General features: G+C 46.9%; 2 protein-coding genes across 2 annotated transcripts; one reads left to right on the top strand and one right to left on the bottom strand.

Moving 5' to 3' along the window:
• Positions 1–2,023: 2,023 nt before the first annotated feature.
• Positions 2,024–4,998, top strand: LOC124697474 (general transcription factor 3C polypeptide 3). Its single transcript, XM_047230059.1, has one exon. It carries the CDS (start codon positions 2,024–2,026, stop codon positions 4,766–4,768), a length of 2,745 nt encoding a protein of 914 aa, XP_047086015.1. The 3' UTR covers positions 4,769–4,998.
• Positions 4,999–16,445: 11,447 nt separating this feature from the next.
• LOC124704334 (stem-specific protein TSJT1-like) lies at positions 16,446–20,732 on the bottom strand. Its single transcript, XM_047236587.1, has 4 exons — positions 20,442–20,732; positions 17,220–17,460; positions 17,010–17,130; positions 16,446–16,896 (listed from the first exon to the last, which is right to left on the bottom strand). Exons 1-4 carry the CDS (start codon positions 20,642–20,644, stop codon positions 16,709–16,711), a joined length of 753 nt encoding a protein of 250 aa, XP_047092543.1. The 5' UTR covers positions 20,645–20,732; the 3' UTR covers positions 16,446–16,708.
• Between the last annotated feature and the right edge of the window lie 1,503 nt (positions 20,733–22,235).

Genomic DNA, 22,235 nt, shown 5'->3' with positions numbered 1-22,235 from the left:
AGTAACTAAGCTTGGGGATGCTTGATACGTCTCCGACGTATCGATAATTTCTTATGTTCTATGCCATATTATTGATGATACCTACATGTTTTATGCACACTTTATGTCATATTCGTGCATTTTCTCGGAACTAACCTATTAACAAGATGCCGAAGAGCCAGCTCTCGTTTTCTCGTCGTTTTTGGTTTCGTAAATCCTAGTAACGAAATATTCTCGGAATTGGACGAAACGAAGACCCGGGTTCCTATTTTCACCGGAAGCATCCAGAACACCCGGGAAGGACCGTAGGGGAGCATCGGGCCCCTGCACCATAGGCCGGCGCGGCCCGTGCCCCGGCCGCGCCACCATATGGTGTGGCCACCCCTTCGACCCTCCTCGCGCCGCCTCTTCGCCTATATAAAGCCTCCGTCGCGAAAACCCCGATGCGAAAAACCACGATACGGAAAACCTCACCGAGACGCCGCCGCCGCCGATCCCATCTCGGGGATTCGGAGATCGCCTCCGCACCCTCGCCGAGAGGGGAATCATCTCCCGGAGGACTCTACACCGCCATGGTCGCCTCCGGAGTGATGAGTGAGTAGTCTACCCCCGGACTATGGGTCCATAGCGGAGCTAGATGGTTGTCTTCTCCTCATTGTGCTATCATTGTCGGATCTTGTGAGCTGCCTAACATGATCAAGATCATCTATCTCGTAATTCTATATGTTGTGTTTGTCGGGATCCGATGGATAGAGAATACTATGTCATGTTAATTATCAAGTTATTATACATGTGTTGTTTATGATCTTGCATGCTCTCCGTTTCTAGTAGAGGCTCTGCCAAGTTTTTACTTTTAACTCCAAGAGGGAGTACTTATGCTCGATAGTGGGTTCATGCCCGCATTGACACTCGGGACAGATGGATGAAAGTTCTAAGGTTGTGTTGTGTCAGTTGCCACTAGGGATAAAACATTGGCGCTATGTCCGAGGATGTAGTTGTTGATTACATTACGCACCATACTTAATGCAATTGTCTCGTTGTTTAGCAACTTAATACTCGGAGGGGTTCGGACGATAACCTCGAAGGTGGACTTTTTAGGCATAGATGCAGCTTGGATGGCGGTCTATGTACTTTGTCGTAATGCCCAATTAAATCTCACTATACTTATCATGTCATGTATGTGCATTGTTATGCTCTCTCTATTTGTCAATTGCCCGATCGTAATTTGTTCACCCAACATGCTTTTATCTTATGGGAGAGACACCTCTAGTGAACCGTGGACCCCGGTCCATTCTTTAATACTGAAATACAAATCTGCTGCAATACTTGTTTTTACTATTTTCTCCGCAAACAATCATCTTCCACACAATACGGTTAATCCTTTGTTACGAAGAAGCTGGGTGAGATTGACAACCTCACTGTTTCGTTGGGGCAAAGTACTTTGGTTGTGTTGTGCAGGTTCCACGTTGGCGCCGGAATCTCTGGTGTTGCGCCGCACTACATCCCGCCGCCATCAACCTTCAACGTGCTTCTTGATTCCTACTGGTTCGATTAAACCTTGGTTTCTTACTGAGGGAAACTTGCCGCTGTGCGCATCACACCTTCCTGTTGGGATTCCCAACGGACGTGTCAACTACACGCATCAGAGCGGCGTTTAGGGACGCGGCTGTGAAGAGATATCCCTAAATGTAGGACGAACAAAACACGTCGCCCAAACGCTCAATCGAACGTTAGTTTGGGGAGGGTTTGGAAGACGGGCTGGAGATACTTTAATGTTGGGCCATTTGCATCTATATCGCTGGAGATTGGAGATGAGATGCCCTGACAAATAAGCCCATTTCCTCTCCCACCGGCCACCGGCCAGACCCAGGTTTTCACCCACGCCGCCTCTCCGCGACGGCTTTCGCCGCCGGCTGCTGCACGACCACCCCTCTCGCCGCCCTGCCCCTGCTCCTCGCTGCGCTGCTTCTCGTCGAATCCCACTACCCCCGGAAGGAGCTACTCCGTCTGCCGCGGCTCGCCGAGGGGCTATTCTCCTTCAGCGATGCAAGCGCCGGAGGAGGAAGTCCACGACCCCTCACCCGCGTCCGCGTCCGCGGCGGCGGAGGAGGATGCCATCGACCAGGAGGACGCCGACGGGGAGGAGTACGACGAGGAGGACGAGGAGGGGTACGAGTTCGACGACGCCGCCGACGCGGCGCAGTGCGTCGAGATGGCGGAGCGGGGCCCGGCCGGCGGGGGCGCCGGGCCCACCGTCAATATCCGGGACTTCGAGGCCCTGGCCGCGCTATCCCGCAAGCGGGCCTTCCCGGAGGACCACCCGCCCTGGGACTCCTCCGCCACCAAGAAAAAGAAGCAGCATCAGGGGGAGCTCTCGTCGGAGGCCGAGTCCGCCGACCTCTTCGACCAGCTGATGGAAGGCTTCGGCCTCCGTCGAAAGAAGCGGCGCAAATCCAAGGACGGGAAGCGGCGAGGACGCACCAAAGGCAAACGCAACAAATGCAGCCCGGAGGTCATCAAGAAGCTGGGCGACGCCACGCTGCTCTTCACGGAGAACCGGTTCAAGGAGGCGATCCCGATCCTGCACGAGATCGTGCGCATCGCGCCCAACCTGCCCAACGCGTACAACCTGCTGGGCAGCATCTACAGGGAGACCGGGGAGGTGCACAAGGCCATCAACTTCGTGTGGGTGGCCGCCAACGTCGCCCCCAAGGACGCCGCGCTCTGGAAGAAGCTCATCGACCTGGCCCTGAAAGTCGAGGACGCCGCGCTGGCCAGGCACTGCGTCATCAAGGCCATGAGGGCGGATCCGGAGGACGTCGGGCTCAAGTACGACTGCGCGAATATATACCGCACCCTGCGCGACTACCACAAGGCCGCCGAGGTGTACGAGCAGATTGTCAGGATTTACCCTTCCAACGCCGTCGCGAGGAGAACGGCGGCGCAGATGTACAGGGACTCTGGTCAGATTGACAAGGCTATTGATCTGTTGGAGGAGTTTGTCAACGCGCAGACTGCAAACGTCGACTGGAGTCTGCTGGATTTGCTGGTATCCCTCTATCTTAGAAATAATAACCATGGTGAAGCACTGAGGCAGATCAACAGGGCACACCTGGTGCTGGGATCTCAGCACAAGTTACCAGTACGGCTGCAGGCAAAAGCAGTAATCTGCCAAGCTCATGTTGGAAATATGAAGCCTGCTGAGGTGTTCCTTCAGGATGTGTGTTTGGAGCGTTCAAAGGAGAACGCTGATTTGATTGCCGAGGTCGCTAGCACTCTTGAAAACTTGGGCAAGTATGAGTATGCGATGAGGTTTTACTCGATGGTTGAAGACGTTGCTGTTGATCATGATGGTAGCTCGTATGTGAAAGTTGCTCGATGCTACATGGTCATGGGGGAGAAAACAAAGGCTATTGCATACCTCTACAAAGCTTTGGATAAGATGAAGGACAGTGTCGATGTGCGGATAACATTGTCTTCTCTTCTTGCTGATGAGGATAGGAGCGATGATGCTATCAGTGTGCTTTCTCCGCCTGAAAATCGGGAGTTGCAGTCTGCTAGTATCCCGAACAAACAGAAACCTTGGTGGCTGGACGGGGAAGTGAAGATGCAGCTTGCCAGACTTTATTATAACAAAGGCAAGATGCAGGAATTTGTGGATACCATTTTTCTTCCCATTCTTGAGACGCTGGATATCGAGAATGCTAATCGAAAGGTCAAGGTTACAAAAAAGCTCACAAATGATGTTCTGCAGGAAAGAACTAAAGTGCTGGGCGAGGTACGTCCAGACAGTGTATTTCAAGGATGCAGGCCAATAGCTTCACCTGCAGAGTTACTGAAAGCAAACAGAGCAAAGAAATTGCTAGAAAAAAGGGCAGCTTCAAATGATGAAGATATGGTAAGGCATGATAAGCGGAGAGCAAAGCAAATACCCCCTCTTCCTGGTCTGCTCACCAATATGGAGAACCATCAGCTTGTCTTAGATCTATGTCGAACATTGACTTTGCTGCAGCAATACTTTGAGGCGCTGCAAATTATCAATCATGCTCTTAAATTTGGAAATGATCCGTTCTCTGATGACAACAAAGAGGAACTCCGGTCCCTGGGTGCTGAAATAGCATATAGAGCTCCAGATCCCAGGCCTGGTTTTGATTATGTCCGCTATTTAGTTCAGAAGCACCCGCATTCCGTCTCTGCATGGAACTTCTACTACAAAGTGACATCAAGAGATGAGAAACGTCAGAGTAAGTTTCTTCTTCGGGCAAGAAGGTATCCCAACTGTGTGCCTCCTAAAATTATATCTGGGAATCAATTTACTGAAATCAAACAACATCAGTCCGCTACTCGGGATTATCTGGAGGCATACAAGCTGGACCCGGAAAATCCTTTTATCAATCTGTGTGTTGGTTCGTCCTTGGTCAACCTATCCCTTGGCTTCAGACTTCAGAACAAGAACCAGTGCATCGTCCAAGCGTTTGCCTTCCTCTACCAGTGCCTTCGCATTGGCAGCAACAGACAGGAGGCCCTGTACAACATTGCCCGTGCGTACCACCACGTTGGCCTCAAAACCTTGGCGGTCATCTACTACGAGAAGGTTTTAGCCATGGAGGTGAAAGATGAACCCATACCCAAGCGTCCATTCGAGGAGGATGCACAACAGCAGCAGGATCTCAGGCCTGGCTACTGCGACCTCCGAAGAGAGGCCGCCTTCAATTTGCATCTGATCTACAAGGAAAGCGGAGCAACTGATCTGGCGAGGAGGATTCTCAAGACCTACTGTTCTTTTTAGGAATCGAACTTGCTACGGATCATTGCAAAAAAATTAGCGGGATCGTAGGGGCAATTGAATGTGTAATTTAATAGTTGAGCCCAAAAGAGAACTATACTTTCATATGTCTCCTGCCAGATTTTATCATATATATGTTCTGGAGTAATGATATAATACCTATTTCCTCCAACTTGATTATGGAGAAAAGAATGGATGACGATTCAATTACTTTACAGTACAACATAAAGTAGATGAAGGAAACTGTGTTGAACAGAATGTGGATTTTTGTAGCCCCAGGTACATGTAGCTCTTTTTTCCAAAATTCGAAAACAGTATTTAAAGTTTCGAAAAAGTCTAAAAATATTGCAACGTTAATTTCTGCTGCACATCATGCAACAGCCTACAGAGATGAGTTTGGCACAACCATAATAACATTCAACACTGTATGTTCTTTTGTTTTAATTACGTAAATTATTTGATTATTACAATAGCTAGTATGGCTTTTACTTTATTGAAGGCATGCCGATGGATGTGATTATGAACTTGAATAAATTTGCAGGCCCTTATCCTATATCATCTTCATGATTATGAAACTGGCCTGTCTGCTTTGGAGCCATTATACCGAAATTTTGAACTGATTGATGAGGTATGTTGTTGCTTAGATTCTATAATTATTTTATTTTCACTGCTCCAGACAACTGCTTTACATGTATGTTTGTTGTTGTTGGATATCACATTAGCTTTGCAAGATGCATCAAAAGCTGCGGTAAGTTTTTTCCTTCACTGCAGTAGAACCTGCAGTTGACATCTATGACTTCTTTGCAAATATTTTTTGTGGGCTTATGGTATTTTTCCATTTTTTGTTCCTGCAAATGCACAATGTGTGTTGTAGCTTCATTTGACACAGAAAAATGACATGACAGTAGACTAATGGTTTTGGATGATATTGCAAAATAACATGCCAATTTTTACTATTTTATGCGATATGATCAATGCAATTTACTTTGACGTAGCTTCACCGAGTAAGTATATCCTGCCACAACATGCAGTTTTCATATATGGCAATACTTTATTATGGGATTATTGCTGATAAATGATACTACTTTGAAAGAGGGGAGAGAATCAGAAAGGATGGCTGATCACAGAGCTCCTTTTGTCTGTTTGATTTTCTTAGGGAGAATCGAGATAATTATTATGTTCTCCTTTCCTTTGATTTGATTTGATTGACATCAAAATTCTCGAGCTTAGCGCTGTCAGATTTTGTTGGGATTTTAACTTGTATGGCAAGCTATAGCATGTGTTAGCCTTCTTTCTTTCCAAAGTTGCATCATTCACTTTTGTTTAGATGGTACTTTGTTCATCTCTATGCTTTTACAGGATATCATTCAATACTTGGAAAGATCATTTGGAGCAGCTATCACAGTGAACCACAGTGAAATTACTAGCATAGTTCAGAAGCAAACTACTCAACTGAAATCTCCTGCAAGAAGTAGCATGCCTTCAGATTCTGATTCAAATACTTGTGCAGCTGGATCTGAGATTCTTTCAGTTGGAAGTTTCTCAGATGATACAGTGGAGTTTGAATCTTTTTACTCTACTCTGGATGGTGGAAATCACTTGGGCAGACCTATCTCAAATGAGTTCCCTAGGCCATCAGCTGATCTCGCTACCACTGCTGCTGATTTGGAAGTTAGACTACAAATTTACAAGGTCCAGCTTTTACTTCTCACAAGAAACCTGAAGGTTGCCAAGAGAGAACTCAAAGTTCTAATGAACATGGCACGTGGTAGGGATTCTTCAACAGAGCTTCTGTGAAGCTGTTGAGCACACCCAATAATTGGACTGAACCAGTGATGCTAGCCATGTTCTACGACAATCTTGGTTGTATACTCCACCAGCAGAGATCCTACCATACATCAATATTGTGCTTCAGCAAAGCACTAAAGTATAGCTTAGCTCTTCGTGTGGAGAAACCATTGAAGCTGTCTGCATTATCACAAGACAAATCTTGTCTTGTATCATACAACTGTGGCATCCAACATTTGATGTGTGGTAAACCACTGTTAGCACCTCGGTGTTTTCGTGAAGCCTTGCCACTCTTGCACCATCGACCCCTCTGTTGGCTCCGTTTTGCCTAGTGTAGCCTGTTTGCTCTAGAAAAGGGCCTCCTTACTGCAAGAGGTGCTACATCATGTAACGATGAGATTGGCACCATCGACCCCTCTTTTGGCTCTGTTTTGCCAAGTGTAGACTGCTTACTCTAGAAAAGGGCCTCCTTACTGTAAGAGGTGCTACATCATGTAATGGTGAGATTGAATTCATGTTGTGGGGTTAGGGAAATGGCGACATTTAGTTATCAATCCGGTGAACTCAGGAACTCATTATTCAGATTCTGGGAGTTTGCATGAACATGGAAATTTGATATCACTAAGATTTGCTCCACAGTGTCTACTCAACGCCCAACTACTAATGGATGCTTCTGAACAGAAAAAAATGGTGATTGTATCAGATGCACTGAAGAAACGGTTGCTGCAGCTCTTGAATCCATTATTGGTGGCAATGTCTCTCATATGAAGATTTCCATTCTTAGAGATCGTGTTTTCTCTTTCTGTGTCTCTGATAAGCAGGTTGGATTCCATATTATCAAACTGAGGATGTACAGGTGCCCTCTCTTTAAGTGTTTCTTTCATCTGTGGGGTCGTGGTGGGCCAAATTGGGCGAGAGAATTCAATTTGTGGCAAAGTGAATGTCAATCTGAATGGACGTTGGTTAGTCCAGGGAAAAAAAGAGCTCAAATGGCCATGAAGGCATTGGCAAAACCAGTGCATAGACCTATTGTTAAAACCACCACGGTGCCAGAAGGGAAGAAATTGAACTTTGCTGAAGCAATTAGTTATCCTGCCTGTAAGGGGTACAAGGAGATTGTTACTGTTCACTCTGACATTCTACAGTCTGCAGATGCCTTGGCTGCTCCAGATGATAGAGTTCAGTCGGAAGCTGAACAAACTTGCTCATCTTCTGTACCAAACAAAGGGAGTGCTGAGCCAATGCAGTCAAGCAAGGATAAGGAGAAGCAACCTAATTCGGATGGATCTTTGGATAAATCTGTTTCTGAACAGCCCAGAAGCCTTGATGGGCTTGATGAGGTTATTGATGATATTGCATATCGTTTCTGGGAATGTGGACGTTGTCTTTCCATGGGCCATGACTCCAAGTCTTGTACTAAACGGGTTAGATGCAGATTCTGTTTCAGATCGGGCCACTTTAGGAAAACTTGCTTCGACTGGTTAAAGCAAAAAAACAAGAGATGGGTCCCCAAAGCCGATTTGCCTCCCCATATTCCTCCTGATACAGGACCGTCTGCCGTCTCGACTCCTGCGCCAGGTAGCCAGGACACATTGATTGCAGTTGCAGAGTCTTGCCCGAACTCGACACCACCGCCGGCGGATCTTCCTCGCTGCGCCTCCATGGCTAACTTCGAGCTCAACCCTGCTCGATGGGTTCCGCATGGCTTCCACATTATCGACGGAGGGCCGACGAGGCTGCCGCGCACCTTCTACAACGCCACTGTAGCACCTGCGGTCGTCCATGGTAACTTCTGTGTAGCTCAGCTCAATCCTCCTCCCCAGCAACAGGATGAGGTTTTTTGGAGGGATATTATTAGGGACTTCATCATCAATCATCATCAGCGTGCAGTAGAGAGCATGCAGCCGTGCCTTTTCGGAGTAGGGCTTTTTGAGTTGCGAAGTCCTGCTTCGGTGGCGGCTCTAGTTCAGCAGCAGCCTTTTGAGATTGCTGACAATGTTCTTGTGAGATTTGTTCACCATAACAATAGGAATAACCATCGGCTCGTCCAGGGGTCCAGGAGGGGATGGATTATGGTTTTGGGAATTCCTTTTGATTATCGCACCAGGATGATGTTTGCAAGGAGAGAACTATGATTTACATCACCTTTGACTCACCAGCTTCTGTGCCTAGAGACATTGTCTTTGGAAATTATGCTAATCTTGGTGATTTGAAGGAGACTTGGACAGCTCCCTGTTATGTGATGGGAGCAGATTTTGCTGAGGTAATTTAGTGGCTCTAGATAATATGGTGGTTCTACCACCTTTTCCACAGCTTGGATGGAACAATGCTCCTTTGCATGGGGAGCAAGCTCAGAATGAGCAGCCTGCAAATAATGATCAGATGCAGCAGCAAGAAGAGCCTCAGGAGCAGCCTGAAGAGGAGGTGGTAGATGACTCTATTGTTGTTGATTTATCAGTTGCTGAAGGGGCTGATGAAGATCTTGAAGAAGGGGAAGTGAATCAGCCAATGATGGAGGGTGCTGCTATTTTTCAGCAGCTTGTTGGTCAAGATTAAGTGATGCATGTAGGGATGGTGCACATTAGGCCAATGTTGCCACCACACATGTTCATAGAAAGACTGATTAATATGGCTCTTCCTCACTCCTGCTTCACACATGTTCCTAAATCAATCAGCTGTACTCCTTTCAAATCTGTCTTTCTAACTGAAAAAGAGTTGCTTTTCAAGGGGTCTCTGTCAGTCTCTCTAGGAATTCATGTTGCAAGGAGGCCTTGGAGATTGCAGTCAGCAAGAAGACAGGTTGCAACACTGACTGAATATGAGGAGATTGCTGATGCAATGGACAATGTCCAAGATACAGTTGAGACTGCAGCTGTAGCCCCAGTTCAAGGTAATATGCAAGATGCAGATGTGCAAGGCTCAGATTCTCTTGTTTTTAGTGCTACTCCAATCAAAAGTGTACCTCAGAAGAAGAGGGGCCGGCCTAGGAAAATGCGAACCAGCAGTTGTGGATACAACATATAGAAGAAGTACTAGGAGTTGTACCAAAAGGGATGGGCACAAGCCTGTATCTATGTCTGATACAGTATCTCGCCCAAAAAAGAAGCTTAAGTTTCAGAAGAAGAAAATGGAGGGAGACAAGACAGATGTGTCAGGCTTTCAAGATGATCATAGTCAAGAGTCACAACAAAGCCATAATGATAATGCAGTGCAGATTCCCCCAGAGACACCTATTCACATCATGCAGAGAGTTGGGGTGGCACTAGGCATTGATGCTGACCTGATCACAGAGGAGAAGCTTAAGGCTGATTCTAAGGGCAAGAATTCCAGGGGTTCTTCCAATGATAGTTGAAGCAAAGGAGAAGTTGGGGAGTCTTTACTCCCATTGCGTAAACTGCTTTTGGTGTTCTTAGTTCTTTTGGCTATGTATTAAGTGACCAGTGTGTGTTCCCTTCGGTGTCTTTTTGGTTTTTATCATATCACTGGATGCAGTGTGGGTGTCATGTAAAGCTACTCTTATGCTATGACAGTGTCAGTCCTTTTGGCAGTGGTGTTAATCTCCTCTGTTTATCAGCCAAAACTATTTTATTTTATAAATGTGTAGTGCCAAAGTGAGGAAATGGAGGATTTTATGCTAGAATGTAAGGGGTCTAAATTCTGATAAGCATCAAAGAGCTCTAAGATCCAAAATTGAGGAAAGTCAGTGTTCAGTGCTTTGTGTGCAAGAAACCAAGTGTGATAATATTGATCATAAATTCCTTAGGAAATTTTGCCCCAAGAGGTTTGACACTTTTGCCTTTTCACCCTCTGTGGGTGCTTCAGGAGGAATTTTAGTTGTTTGGAACTCCTCTGTTTTTTCTGGTGAATTGATAGAAATTCAGAGATTCTCTGTGGTCATAAAATTTACCTCTGCTCACAATAATGAGAGTTGGAACCTAGTTTCAGTTTATGGGCCTTGTCAGGGTGTGTTGAGGGACAATTTTGTAACCTGGCTGTATAATATCCAAATTCCAGTGGGAAGTAACTGGTTGCTTATTGGTGATTTTAACTTTATAAGATCAGAAGAAAATAGAAACAAGCCTGGGGGAGATGTGAATGATATGTTTCTTTTTAATGAAGTTATTGGGCATTTGGGTTTGCTTGAGCTGCCCCTAAAAGGAAGAAGGTTCACATGGTCAAATATGCAAGCCCAGCCTCTTTTGGAGCAACTTGACTGGTTTTTCACGAGTGCTGAATGGATCTCTTCCTTTCCAAATACTAATGTCATGCCTCTTGCTAATACAGCTTCAGATCATGTTCCTTGTGTAATTAATATTGATACTGTCATTCCTAAGGCTTCTATCTTTAGGTTTGAGAACTTCTGGGTGGATCAGCCAGGGTTCATGGATTGTGTAAAACAAGCTTGGGAGGCAGGTACAAACAAGAAGTACACATCTGCTATAATTGCTGCAAAATTTAAGTCACTCAGATATGCCCTGAAGCATTGGCACATGAATTTGTCTCAGTTAAAGGTTTTAATACAGAACTGCAATAAAGCTATCCTAATTCTGGACAGTCTAGAAGAACAGAGGCCTCTCTTTATAACAGAGTTCAATTTCAGGAAAATTGTCAAATTGCACTTGGAGAAATTATTGAAGATTGAATGCAATTATTGGAGGAAGAGATGTACTGTCAGATGGGTAAAAGTGGGGGAAGACAACACTAAATTTTTTCATGCAATGGCTACACAGAGAAATAGAAGAAATACAATTTCCATGCTTAAAGCAAATGATGGCAGGGTGGTCAGTGATCATGCTGAAATGGCAGCCTTATTGTGGTCAAGTTACAGGGACAGAATGGGCTCCTCAGAGGGAATAGATATGCAGTTTGATCTGCCCAGGCTAGTAAATAGAGTACAGGGTTTGGAAGAGATTTCTCAGCCTTTTTTACAAGAGGAGATTGATCTAGTTCTTAAGCAAATGCCGCCAGATAAGTCGCCAGGGCTAGATGGTTTCACTGGTCTATTCATGAAGAGATGTTGGCCCATAATAAAGTAAGATTTATGCAAGCTTGTGCAAGATTTTCATGATGGCACTTTACAGTTACAGAATATAAATGAGTCTTACATTACTCTTGTTCCTAAGGTGCATAGTTCTGAGAGTGTAAATGACTTTAGGCCCATCTCACTTACAAATACATGTCTCAAGTTTTTGACCAAATTGGTGGCAAACAGATTCCAGCAGAGAATTCTGTCCTGTGTGCATAAGAATCAGTATGGTTTTATCAAGAGCAGAACAATTCAGGATTGTGTTGCATGGACATTTGAGTATTTGTATCAGTGCCATGTTTCCAAAAAACCTTTAGTGATCATGAAGCTTGATTTTGCTAAAGCTTTTGATACCATTGAACATGAGGCAATAGTCCAAGTGATGTCACATGGGTTTTGATAGTAAAACCATCATGTGGGTGAAAGATATTCTTTCTTCTGGAACCTCTAAAATTCTCTTGAATGGTGTTCCAGGGAAGCAATTTTCATGCAAGAGAGGTGTCAGGCAGGGTGATCCTCTATCACCAATTCTGTATGTGCTTGGGTCTGAACTGTTACAATTAGTGATTAATGATGCTCTTAGAGCAGGATTATTGTCTTTGCCTATTGAGGTGGGTGACCCTGATTTTCCAGTGGTGCAGTATGCAGATGATACTTTGCTCATTCTTCCGGCTGATATGAATCAAGTGCTTGCTTTGAAAGATATTTTGCACAAATTTTCTATCTCTACTGGTCTGAAAGTTAATTATCATAAATCTAGTATGGTTCCAATCAATGTGGCTGGTGAGGAGGTTCAACAGTTGGCCACTGCTTTTGGATGTCAAGTTGCCACTCTTCCCTTCACTTATTTGGGGTTGCCTCTGGGAACAGCCAGGCCAAAGATTCAGCATTTGACACCTATTGTTACCAGATTGGAAAGAAAGCTTGCAAGCATTTCTAGTTTTTTTTATCTCAAGGAGCTAGAATGCAGTTGGTGGATTCTGCTCTCTCATCAATGTCTACTTTCTTTTTGTGATCCATTCAAATCCCACCTGGAATATTAAATCAGTTGAATATAATTTTAAGGCAGTGCCTTTGGAGGGATAATATTGACACTCCAAAGCAGTCTTTGGCAGCCTGGGAAATGATATGCAAGCCTAAGAATAAAGGTGGGGTTGGAATTGTTAACCTTCAGAAACATAATGAGGCTTTGCTGTTGAAATTTCTGGATAAGTTTTATAATAAAGCAGATACTCCTTGGGTCAACCTTATTTGGAGAACTTATTATCAGGAATCTGTGCCTCATGCAGAGAATCTTTGTGGCTCTTTTTGGTGGAAAGATGTGTGCAAGTATTTGGATAAGTATAGGCAGGTGGCTACAGTTTTGCCTGGTAAAGGGGTTACTTTTTTGTTCTGGTTGGACGGTTGGAAATTTGAGAACTCCAATACTCCTATCAGTGAACGATATCCAAGGATTTTCTCTTATGTTCTAGATGACAAGCTTACAGCAGAGGAAGTGTATGCAGTTGATGATATTACACAGCTTTTCCATTTACCCTTGTCTTCACAAGCGTATGAGGAATTACAGGAGTTGAGTTCACATATGAGACGTAATCCCTTGGCTGTGGGAAAGGATTCTTGGATATATGTATGGGGAAGCACTTATACTGCCTCAAAGTACTATAAGCACATACATGAACATATTCAGGTCATTGGCCTTTATAGGTGGATTTGGAAGTCTTCGTGCATAATGAAGCATAAGTTTTTTGCATGGCTTTTGATTAGTGATCGGCTGAACACTAGAGACATGCTGAAGAGGAGGCATTGGAAGGTCACGGATGACACTCATTGTGAGTTATGTTTTGCTAGAACATATGAGGACAGAATGCATTTGTTCTTTGAGTGTAATTTTAGTCAGAGGATTTGGACATATCTACAAATTGATTGGTTACAGGGGCAAGATATGCAGGCAGCTGCTACAAGAGCATGAGCTGGTTTTGCTAAACCTTTCTTCATGGAGGTTGTGATTTTAGCTTGCTGGAATATATGGAAGCAACGAAATGAGAAAATCTTTCAGTATCACCGGCCATCTTTTCAAGGGTGGAAGAAAGGGTTTGTGCATGATATATCCATGCTTGTGCATAGGATAAAAAGGAAACACTTGGATGAACTAGTTGCCTGGATAGGCAGTCTGATGTAGCTTTGGTTTTTTGTTAGTTTTTGTACAGATAGGTCTAACCCTTTCTTTTTTCCTTTTTTTGTACATACTTTTTCTTGCTTTAATAAATAACTGTGGGGTTTTTTTCCCACAGTCTCAAGGTTCAAAAAAAAAGGAGCACAATGCCAGAAAACTTTAGGCCAGAAGAACACAAACAGTGTGGAATCCAAAGTACCTTCTGGTCCAACAGCTAATGCAAATGGAGAACAAAAGGGAGCGGCGATCCTGAATGGCACTATGCAGAGCTCTCTTGCTATGTATGATGATATCTGTAGGAAAGAGAACCTCAAAATTCGTCAAGCCATCCTGGAGGACCTGGCGTTCATCGAATTATGTCTTGAGAACTCCTTGAAAGCTTTGTCTACCTGATGCAGCTTCCAGAATGCTCGAGAATGTACCTATTCTTTGGCCATGTATATGCAGCTGAAGCATTGTGCGCGCTGAATATGACTTTTTATTTGAGAGATGGCAATGATGTATTGATGATGAGTTGCCCTACAGTCTTCAGAATCATGAGAAGGCCCCTGTTGAGAAAGACAGAGATGGTGAAACACAGTCACTCCTACTGTCAGAAGACTCACCTCAAAAGAAACTCAGCATTCAGAGTCTCTCAAGCCCGAGGAAGCGTGTGGTATTGTGTATGTTGACCTAGGCATGACTCCCGCATTGCAGGGAGAGCTTGAGCCGGCCAGCTACATGGTGAGTGAGCCATGGTTTCGCACCGTTGTCCAACAACTCTAGGGCATTGCTAGCATCCATTTATGTGGACCTTCTGCAAGGGAAACGTGAGATTAAGGACCAGTAGTGTAGCAACCAGCAGAAGACTTGGCCTCCTTTCGCTGAATTTTCTATAGTTGATAATGGCCATTTCTTCAGTCGGGCCTTGACCCCATGTGGATGATCATCATGAAAGATCATACTAATGTTTTTCCTGTGTACCATACATAAGAAAGAAAAGACTGTAGATCTCCCCCCGCTTCCCCATCATTATCTTTTCCAGGTTCACAGGCTGTAATTTGTTGAGGTTACTCCAGTTTTACTTTGCCGCTCTTTCCACTGAAGAGAGGTGAACTGATGGCATACCTTCCGATATTTGTTTATATTCAGAAAAAAAAGGTTACAAATTTAGAATCTGAGACCTTCAGTATATTGAAGTATCACTTGAACGCAGCTGTGTTTCCTGTTTCTGTAGAGATGGACATCGTTATATATATGGAGATTTATCTTCATCAACTCTAAATGGGCAAGCTACGGTGCGGTAAGAGGCGTATATGCTTTCAAATCTCTTGCAATATCTGAACGGGAGACGCATCCTTGTGGTGTGTAGTGTTTACCGAGGGTGTCCGCTAATAAAGACACAATTTACTTTTGATTCAACACATTTACAGATCCTGCTACCTCCTCTGGAACCATAATAGTCTTAAGAGCTACTACCTCCTTTTCGATAAATAAAGCGCACACGTATTTGAACGAGAACTTTGACAGAAAAAATGAGCAACAAAATCTTGATTATATTGTATGTAATTAGTTTCATTAGATTCATGTTGAAAAACATTTCCTAATGATATCAATTTTATACCAGCAGTTTTTATTTATTTTGGAGTAATTTTTGGTAAAAGAAAAAACAAGGGAGACTTATTCATTGAAATAGAGGGAGTATAAACACGACGTCAACTTCTGCGCACACTGAGGCGTGATGGGTGGCCCGTATCGAGTCGAGACAGGCCTGGGAGACAAAAATGGGCTGACGCCTGAGGATGCCTACTGGCTTCCATCGTTGTGGCCCACGCGCCCTTCAAAGCATCTTAGGGCGGGGTCGCGAGGGAAAGGTTGAATTGGCCATTTCCAGCTAGCCGCCCCGATACGTGTATTTTGGACAACACCGTTTGCGAGCCGGCACAAGATCTGGCGGTGCATAGAAAATGCGGCAGGAGAATTTCTGTCATTGGCAACAGCCCGTCTAAAATTGCCTTCCTATTTAGCTCTACTCTCAATGCTGAATTTCAAATCCACCATTTCTCCCTGTTCGAGGTCTTCCCACTTTCGAGATCCATAGGATGGTGGGCGCTGCTTCACTAGCTTGACCAGGAGCTCGGTGGCGGTCTTCGCCTGCGTGCCTTCTCCATCTTCTCTGAGTTGTGTTCTCGCAAAAAAAAAAGCTCTAACCCTGGATGCGGTAGATTATATCTGTAAGCATGGATGTGCATAGATCTGTAGTGATTGACTGATTTAGTTTATATGCAACCCTTCTAATGCTTACATAGGATGGATTTGTCTACTGCTTGATTGATTTAGGTTCTAGCACTCCTTTTTCATGCTCAACATAGGATGGATTCATGATGGCCATGTAGGGCTTCAGTTCCATGGTTACATTGTTGACAAATTTATAGGTTTTGAAAGTTTGCACCCTTCATTAGTATAGGTGCCAGGTTTTGTTATTTTGGCACAGCCCTGATCTCGAGTTGAAATTTTGCACATTGATATAACACAACATTATCTACATCTAGATTTATTTTTCAAACTTAAAAACGCTGTTTTTCAAAAAGATTTAAAAACCAAGCTATATGTAGCTGGGGCTACATTTGTGGTTTCCGGTGTTGAACAACTCTATAAAACACTAGCTGCAAGCCACCAATGCGATATGAAAAATAAACTGAATTAGTACCAAATGGAGCCGTCACTGAACTTTATTTACTGAAACATATATGTGGGACAGATAAATCTATACCACCCAGGTAGGATCAGAGTTTGTTCGAGTATCAGAAAACTTACAGCAGTACCATTACTCATCTGACCATACATTTATTGAAACAGCATTGTGTAAAGCGTCCGTAAACTGCTTAAAATAAAACGCCGTGAGGTCGCAGCAATTCAGTCTCAAGATTGACAGTTTACAACCAGGGAATGGTAGCAATGCAATTGGGTCATCGGACTAGTAGTGGTTAGACCAATCAGCGGCGCTACCGACGCGAGGGATCCCCGAATCCTTCTTGGCCTCGCTGTCGACCTTGAAGGTGGAGCCGCACATCTGGCCCTGGCTGTCCACCCTTGGCACCGCTTTCAGCTCGTTCAGTGGGTGCTCGAAGCTCTGCAGCCCTCCAGAGGTGGTGTAGAAGCAGCCTGATGATCAATGAATCAAGGGGTCAAGATGTGGAGTACCTCAGCAAAATTCAGGAGATAAAAATAACAAATGAGATGAGCAATATGTTGCAGCTCTGTTCTTTGTGCTATACCTTTGGGGAATGGCGCGAATGAGTTCCCGCAGCCTGCCTTAAGAAGCTCAGTGTCATCAGAGAACACAAGGTGGTTTTCAGAGTCGACACCCCAGAAGAAGGGGATACTGCCATCAGCATCCTACATTAAAGAACAGCATTTCAACTCAAAATCACATTCAACTACAGGTTAAAAATTGCATCCTATGAGATGAGAGATGATTTACTCACAGCAGCGACGAAGGTGGATTTCGACAGCGTGTCGTACAGGATGAAAGCGAACTTTCCACTGAGATCTCTCACGACCTGACTGGCTGGGAGTGGGCCTCTGTCCCGGAGGGTCCTGTAGGCCTCGATCAGGATGGTAACCTCATTTGCTGTCTTGCTCAGACCATAGTGCTGCTTCAGGTTGCCAATGTTCTCAACATGTCCTTGGAACAGGCAAAATATGTCATTCACAGAACCGAACATCCTGGATACAAGCACAAAGCCAAACATACAGAGCCAGGTTAATATAATTCAGGTAAACCAGATAATTCTCAGAATCACTAATCAGGTAGAACAGAAATTACATGTTACTGCCAAATGCCTAAAAAAACCCACACCATCATATAAAACATTTCTTCAAACACAACAAAATAATTTTGTTGGTGTGACAGCAATGTTATGTTTTCAACTGAGCAGCTTAATACTTCTAATAGGTATGACAAGTATACTGTCAGCAAGCATGACATTAAAGTAAAAGTTTGCTTCCTATCGAAAGAAAACTTGATCTTCACTTTGAGTTAGTTTAATGACCCTAGCTCCTAGCGTCGTCCCCGCGGGCGACCTGGGGGCTCCCTGGCGGCGCCCCTCCCGAGCCCTCCCCCTCCCTTCCTTCCTCGCCGCCGCCGAAGGCGTCGCCGGCAAAGCCCGCGCGGCGTCGGCGGCGGCGGGGCTCTCTCGCTCCCTCGCACGGTGGCGGCGGCGCGGTCTCGCGGCCGGTGAGGGCGTCGTGCGGGTAGGGCGCGGCGGCGAGGTTGCCCTGCAACAGCGCGGCTACTACGCGGCTCCGGCGTGCTCGCGGCGGCGACGGTTCTCCGGCGCGGCCTTCTGCGGGCGACGCGAGCTTGGTGGTGCGGCGGGCCGGTGGAGTCTGTGGAGCGTCGCGGTTGAGGTCCGGTGCGGCGGGCGCGGCGGCGGCGGCGTCCGCCTCCCGTCACGGAGGTCCTTGGCGAGGTGTTGGTAGTGCGGCCGGATCTCGATCCGGTCGTCTCGAGTCGGGCCGAGGCGGGGGCTCGCGCGCCCATTCGAGCCCACCTACCTCCGCCCCGGATCTGCGGGCTCCCGCAGCCTTGGGGGCTGCTGGTTGCCGATCTGGATGGTGGTGATCTCCTGGTGCAGCGGCGGTGCGGCTGTGGTTTTGGTTGGGCTCTCTGTCCGCCGCGCTTGCGGGCCAGGGCAGGGGCCCTGGGCTTTGACCCATTCCATCTCCAGTTTCGGCGTGCTCGGCAGCCATGGGGGCTGTCGGTTTGCAGCTCTGGTTTCTCGCGTGGCGGCGTTTCCCGTCTCTCTCGTTCGTCGGTACTCTGAGCTGGGACGCCGGGGCGGCGGCCCTGGAAGGTGGGAGTCATGTTGGTTGGCGGGCGAGCCAATGACTGCGAGTGTCGGCTGGTGACCACGGCCGCGAGGGCGGCGTGGTGGTCGGCGAGTTGATTGTTGTGGGGTAGAGGGGGGTGATCTAGCCAAAGGGAAACCTTTGCCCCTTGGGGCCACGATGGCGGCGTCCGCAGACGGCGTTCCCTTGCTGAAGGCACCGTGAGGCAAATCTTCATCCTTCTACTTCCTCCGGGTGAAAACCCAAGATCCTCGGATCGGGCAGTGGCGGCACTCCAGTGTCGTACTCTTCTTGAAGACACTGCCTTGGAGCCCACAGCACAAGGCTCACCGAAGGTTGCGACGGAGGTGATTCTTCGGCGATCTTCGGCAAGGCTTCCTCCGTGCCCTTCCCTTGTCGAGCTTCCTTGCGCCTGCTGTTCGGTTTGTGAGCATCGTGGGTTGGTCCCCGGTGGTGGTCGGCCTCCGGTGGCGTTTCTACGACGGAGGAGTGTTGTTGAGGCGCGCGTGAAAATGGCTCGCTCTCGAGTGAGCTCCGGCCCGACACTGTAGACTCCGGCTCTACTCCGAGTCCTCGTAGGCGCGTTGGCTGAGCATGTTGGTCACGCTTCCGGCTGTAGCTTCTTCGGTAGTTCGTGTGGGTGTGTGGTGTCGTTCTGTAAGCTGGGTTCAGCACTTTGTACCGTTTTCGCCGTTGTTGGCTTTGTTAATTCAAAGTCGGGCACTTCAGTGCCTATTATCTAAAAAGTTAGTTTAATGATGCTCAACTCCCAAGTTGGTCTACGCATTCATTGCACATGACATGTTACTTTCGAATTAGTAAAAAGAACGTTGGTCACCACCATCCCCGGGTTGGCATGTCCCCGGTATCAGATACTTCAATACCACTCTTTATTTTCCTGTTGAATATCTAGACACGGACGCAAACATAGTGGGGGAAAATAATGCTTTATCTACACGAAGGGTTTCACACAAGCCTCTCTCATAGAGGACTCCAGCTCCTCACAAGAATTGGTCAACGTCAGACAACATAGTACGGCGAAGTTTCAGCTTTGAACAACAGGACTCGAGAAACAAATCAGTGTCATGATTGTCACGCACAACTCTAAGAACTCAGAAGAACTTGCAACTTAGAGCTAGAGGTAAGCTGCTAAAGCAAAATTACAGTAAATGTGAGAACTCGTCATATGCCTTGTCTTACTGAAAAGATGCATTTTGCTGACCATGAACAAAATGCATCGGCTGAAGGAAACAAGCTCAACTAATCAATGGCTGATTTCTGACAGGATCTGAACAAAGGAAGTAATAATTATTAACTCAGCAATCCATTCCGCTCATCATAGCGTACTGTCTCAGAACTTCTGTTACGGATCTGAGCATCTAGATCGAACAGTTTTAGCTAACATTTACGCCCACAAAAGCTCGGAATTAACTTCCTAGTAGGGTAGAGAATCTTGAGATTACGCCGCATAAAACGCACGGAAACGGCACCCCAACAACATTTGAGCACAAGCTGCACATACATCCATTCCCTGCTTACCGACAGAGGAAAGTAAGCAAAGTTTCCCCACGAATCGGAGCAACGGAAAGCGCCAAAACCAGTAGGCTCCTGAAAGCAACACCTCTGGCTGGGGCTAGCCCCGATCGAGAGACCAACCGAAGAGGCAGATCTTCCAACCGGAAACCTCCAAAGCCCCCAACCAAGCGATCACGGCGCCACCGCATCTCGCGCCGTGTAACCCGAACGCATTACGACTTACGGACTAGCACAAGCATCGATGCGGGCGGCAGCAGAGCAGAGCGCTAGTATTCAGCAAAGAGGCTAAGCTAGAGGAGAGCCGGAGAACGGAGCGTCACCTGGGGACGAGCGGGTTCTTGTTGGCCGAGGAGTATGCGAGGGCGCCGGCGGAGCCGAGGCTGACGGTGACCGCGGCGTCGTTGGCGTCGGCGAATCCCTTCATCAGCGCGCCCGCGCCGCCTCCCGCTGCTCCCCCGGCCGTCGGCGGGCTGCGGAGGCCCTCCGGGCACTTGGCCACCGTCTGGTCGAACACAGCCAGCATCTCGCCGCCGATCTCCTTCCGTCCGCGTGCTGCTGCTGCTGCTGCTGTCCGCGTCTGCTTTGTCTGCGTGCTGCTACTGTAGCTGCGATCTCGCGGCAGGCGCTGAATGGCCAGTTGGCCACAAGCCCACGCAGGTCAACAGATATAGGCAGCTTTTTCGCGTTCCCGTTTTGCCCTTTGGTCGGTTGGTGCGAAGAATTTCAATGTTTTTTTTTGTGGTCACGGCTATTTTTGCGACTTTATCCAAAAGACAAAATTGAACTTTATCCATTTTCTCACGGGATGTAAACCACGGAAATTCATGGAAAATCGGATAGGAGATTAATATGTCGCTGCCATTTATCTGTAGATTATTTAGCTGTATTTTGGGGTAGTTTTGTAAATTCGGTGGATAATCCGTCCTAGTCCCCGTGATCTTATCCGGTTTTGCGTTCATGGGCTGACGTGGAAAGCGTTGATGGTTTTGCCGGCTATCCCGCGGATCAGATTAGATTAATAAGTGAGAGGCAGAAGATTTGATTAGATTGAGTAAGGTAGAGCCATCCTTTTCAAAGATATAAAACACACGTCAGCGTGCACATTGCCAGATTCATCATCGTGGAGGACATCATCCTTTGATCGTGCTCTCGGACTCGGGCCAGGTACCCACCGCTAGATGCCCCACGCACTACAGACGTGGACTTTGGAGCAAAATGATAGATTCCCTTCATTCCAAATTATTAACTCCCTCCGCAAACTGAGAGCATCTCCAGTCGCGTCCCCCAAACCGTCACCGCAGCGATTTGGGGCGCGGACGAAAAAGCGTTCGGCACGCGTCCCCAAAGCCCTTTTCGTCCGGCGCGCCCCCGTTCGGTGTCCGGCGCCCGAGCCCGTCCCTCGTCCCACGGGGGACGCACCGGGACGCCGGACACAACGAAAGCGAGGCGGGAGTGGCGGGGCCGACCCGTCGGCCGGCACAATTAATTTAAACCTAACCGTCGCCTACCTCGCGACGGAAGTTGGTGGCGCGCAGCCGACGGTGCGATTCCGCGAGAGGGCGCGGCGACGCGTCCCGTCGCGCCTAGCTCTGCGTGCCGGCGTTAATGAGCGCCACCGCTCCTCCGCCTCCCTCCGGCCTATAAAAAGGGGCGCCTCTCATCGTCCCTCTCCACACACAAACCCTAGCGCCTCTCTCCCAAATTATGTATTAGTATGTGGAAATTGAAATAAAAATGCTAGAAAAATTATTTTAAATGTTTGGGGGCGGCGTTTGGGGGACGCGGCTGGGGAGCGACGTCCCCCAAACGCGGCACGAACGAAACACGTCCCCCAAACGCTCGATCCGGCGCGGTTTGGGGGACGGTTTGGGGGACGCGACTGGAGATGCTCTGATATAAACTTTACACTAGAGCAGTAGTACAAAATTCCCGATACCTATTATGAGTCAGAGGAAGTAGCTTTTTATATAGGCATACATAGGCGAACTTACACGTATCTAAACTAAATCTCGTCAACTAGAATAGTTGCGCAATTGTCTTATTGCGGAAGTGCCAAATCACTTTGTTTCAATCCCACAAGTGGCATCGTGGGATGACCAAATTCGCCAAAATGC

Source organism: Lolium rigidum, chromosome 3, assembly GCF_022539505.1.
Source record: "Lolium rigidum isolate FL_2022 chromosome 3, APGP_CSIRO_Lrig_0.1, whole genome shotgun sequence".
Lineage (NCBI taxonomy): Eukaryota > Viridiplantae > Streptophyta > Magnoliopsida > Poales > Poaceae > Lolium > Lolium rigidum.
Note: the sequence above shows the minus strand (reverse complement) of the source record. Positions and strands in the feature narration are given on the sequence as shown.

Coding starts and splice junctions, on each gene's coding strand:
- LOC124697474 (XM_047230059.1), top strand. CDS start 2,024: ATGCAAGCGCCGGAGGAGGAAGTCCACGACCCCTCACCCGCGTCCGCG.
- LOC124704334 (XM_047236587.1), bottom strand. CDS start 20,644: ATGCTGGCTGTGTTCGACCAGACGGTGGCCAAGTGCCCGGAGGGCCTC. Junction 17,131..17,219: donor AATCCACCTTCGTCGCTGCT/GTGAGTAAATCA, acceptor TCTTTAATGTAG/GATGCTGATGGCAGTATCCC. Junction 16,897..17,009: donor ATTCGCGCCATTCCCCAAAG/GTATAGCACAAA, acceptor ATTGATCATCAG/GCTGCTTCTACACCACCTCT.